The sequence below is a fragment of the Triticum urartu genome, chromosome 7A, assembly GCF_056163025.1.
Source record: "Triticum urartu cultivar PI428250 chromosome 7A, HENAU_Tu73, whole genome shotgun sequence".
Classification (NCBI taxonomy): domain Eukaryota; kingdom Viridiplantae; phylum Streptophyta; class Magnoliopsida; order Poales; family Poaceae; genus Triticum; species Triticum urartu.
Window position 1 is genome coordinate 158557933 of NC_141879.1, and position 2708 is coordinate 158560640.

General features: G+C 55.1%; 1 protein-coding gene across 1 annotated transcript; it reads left to right on the forward strand.

Annotated features, from left to right (window-relative positions):
- Positions 1 to 1521: 1521 nt before the first annotated feature.
- On the forward strand, positions 1522 to 2295 carry LOC147958734 (uncharacterized). The gene has a single exon (XM_087538155.1). The coding sequence runs from the start codon at positions 1522 to 1524 to the stop codon at positions 2293 to 2295; it is 774 nt and encodes a 257-aa protein (XP_087394281.1).
- The last annotated feature ends 413 nt before the right edge of the window (positions 2296 to 2708 follow it).

Genomic DNA, 2708 nt, shown 5'->3' on the forward strand with positions numbered 1-2708 from the left:
GATCGTAAACATGTTCCTAAAAAAATCGTTTGTGTATTTTTTGAAAATGTTTCTTAGCATTCAAAACATGTTAAGAGTTGGATTTCGGTAAAACAATGGAGACGCAAATTGAAATTGTTCTGCTCTTCGGAAATGGTTCATCGAACAGCTTGCAGGCATCAGGATAGTTGTCCGTAAGGATCTTTCGCACATGCTTCCTTTGCGTCCCGATGGACTAGCCAGCCACTGGTGCGACGTTGAGGTCGAGAGCCGCCACCACGAGGAATGTCCCGATGGACTAGCCAGCCACTGGTGCGACGTTGAGGTCGAGAGCCGCCACCACGAGGAATGTCGGCGCAATTCGCATTGCCGGCGAGTTGTCCTGAGGCGACCCGAAGAAACGGGACGTGCTCGCGTGTTGAGAATGGAACCGGTACGGCGGCGGCGGCGAGGTGCGATGCGACTCCGGATATGGCAGGTGGGTAACCGACGAGCCCATGTTGGTCACAGCCGCAGCGGCAACAACGGGAATGGCTGGCTCGCCGCGAATCCCTAGCATGAGAAGGGCACGCTATGTGGCCTAGGCGACGATGAGATCAGTCTCCGCATCGAATCCCTAGCATGAGAAGGGCGCGGCCTCGACTGTGACGTGGGCGGCAACGACATCTTTTTGGTTTGCCGCCACCTTCATCCAGTCGGTCCTCTTCGCCGTTTTGACGACCCTCTACTTCGGCACGAGCTCCTTCTTCAGCTTCTTCTTTGGGCGCATGGCATGGATGGCCATGCTGTTGGCCATGGCGTTTGGGATGGAGGCAACAACCGGGTTGGGCATGCCGTCTATGGCGCAAGGGTGGGAGGGTTTTGGAGGAGAGGAGGAAATGGGGTGGACGTCCCATTGACGAACGGGTCAGGGAAGGACAAGGGAGGGCGTCATGGGCATCCGCTCCGACGCAAACCCCGGCCTAAATTTGGGCCGGAAATGGGTCACGATAGACAAAAAATGACACACGTTTGTTTATGTCTTCATGTTTAGCTGCGCTTTTATCCGTGCGATCCGAAAACAGACGCGGGGCGGATCAAACGGAGTGCCGCGTTAGAGCTGACCTTATGCCGGGAGAAGAAATCTGGCGGCGAAAGGTAGTACTTCCTCCGTCCGAAAATACTTGTCATAAACATGGATGTATCTAGACATATTTTAATTCTAGATATATCAACTTTTATCCATTTGTGGACCGGTAATTCCGGACAGAGGGAGTACTAGCGAAGATGGACGCTGGATGGTAAGTTTTGGTGGCGTTCGCGCAACACATCCTGGCCTTGGCCGGACGGATTCGCGCGTCTGCCCATGTTGAACTCGGATTCCGGACACGCCTCCTTAATCCGACTGCTTGTAGTGGAGCTCGACTTCCAAGTTATAAGCGTACTACATCCACAAGAGAACTCATCGCTTTCCTTGATCGCCAACCTTCTGCCGACACCCGCGAGACAGGAGCACCGCCGCTAGGTCACACGGAGGACAGAACTCGTGCTCGCCGCCACGCCATGGCCGCGCCCACGCAGACCAGCCCGCTCCGCCGGTGGAAGCGCTTCTTCCGCGCCTTCGACTGCGTGGATGCCGCCATCAAGCCCTCCGACCCTGACCACTCACGCGACGAGCTCCGGCGCGCCAGGGGCGACGTCGTGGAGCAGCTCTGCAACGCCGCGGACGACGACGACGACCAGGCGGAGCGCCTCTGCGGGATCCTCGACGACCACATGGCGGAGTCCCTGGAGACGCTGCGGCTCGTTCTGGTGACGCCCAGCATGCTGGCTTCCACGGACCTCGCCAGGTCCGTCTGCGCGCTCCGCGGGCACGAGTCGGAGCGCGTTCGCGCCCTGGCCAGAGGCGTCGTGAGCGGGTGGAGGGCGTCGATGCAGGACGAGCTCGCCATGGTCAGAGACGCCCTGCACAAGCTTGACAACATCAGCATGCCGCAGACAACGGAGATCACCGCCGGCCAGCAGCAGCATGTCTCCGCCGATTCTGACATGGCCAAGACGACGAAGGCGTCGGTCATGAAGACGGCGGCGACCGCTATGAGAAAGGATGCGTCCGGTTCCGCCGCCGGGGACCGTGCTGGCCTCTGCTCCGAGGAGAAGATGGAAGCCGCGAAACGCAGGTTCCGCCAAGGTTACCAGGAAGCAGAGGACGCCAAACGGCTGCGCAGGACACGATTGGTGCAGGCGCCCAAGATGATGCAGCCAATCAGGAGGTGCACCAGCTCCATGGCCAAGAAGAAAACCTTCGTGGTCAGGACGCAGCTTCACATGGCTTAGGGCTCTGGCTCATACAGTTGGAAAGATCTAAACTCGTGTCATCTCACTTTTTTAATTTTTATCAGTATCCTTCTTTTGGAACATTCAGTACTGCAGTTGTAACTAGCATTGCTGTAATGCCGTTGCTCGCTTGTCTGTTATGTACATGGTCTAAGGAAGTTGATGAATTGGAAGTGAGATTCGGTTTTATAAATCTACCGACATGTTCAAAGAACTTGGGAAAAAATTGCTCGTCATGTTGGGAAAGATGTGTTCGTGTCAAATTGTAATTCTGCACATACCTAAGCAATCAATAAAGCTCAGCTTTTAGAACTTCGAGTTCTCATCTTCATGTTCAGACTTGTAGTCCAAGTTGCAATTTGAATTCAATCAAAATTGACAAAATTCTCTTCTTGTTGTTTCTCGACATAAAA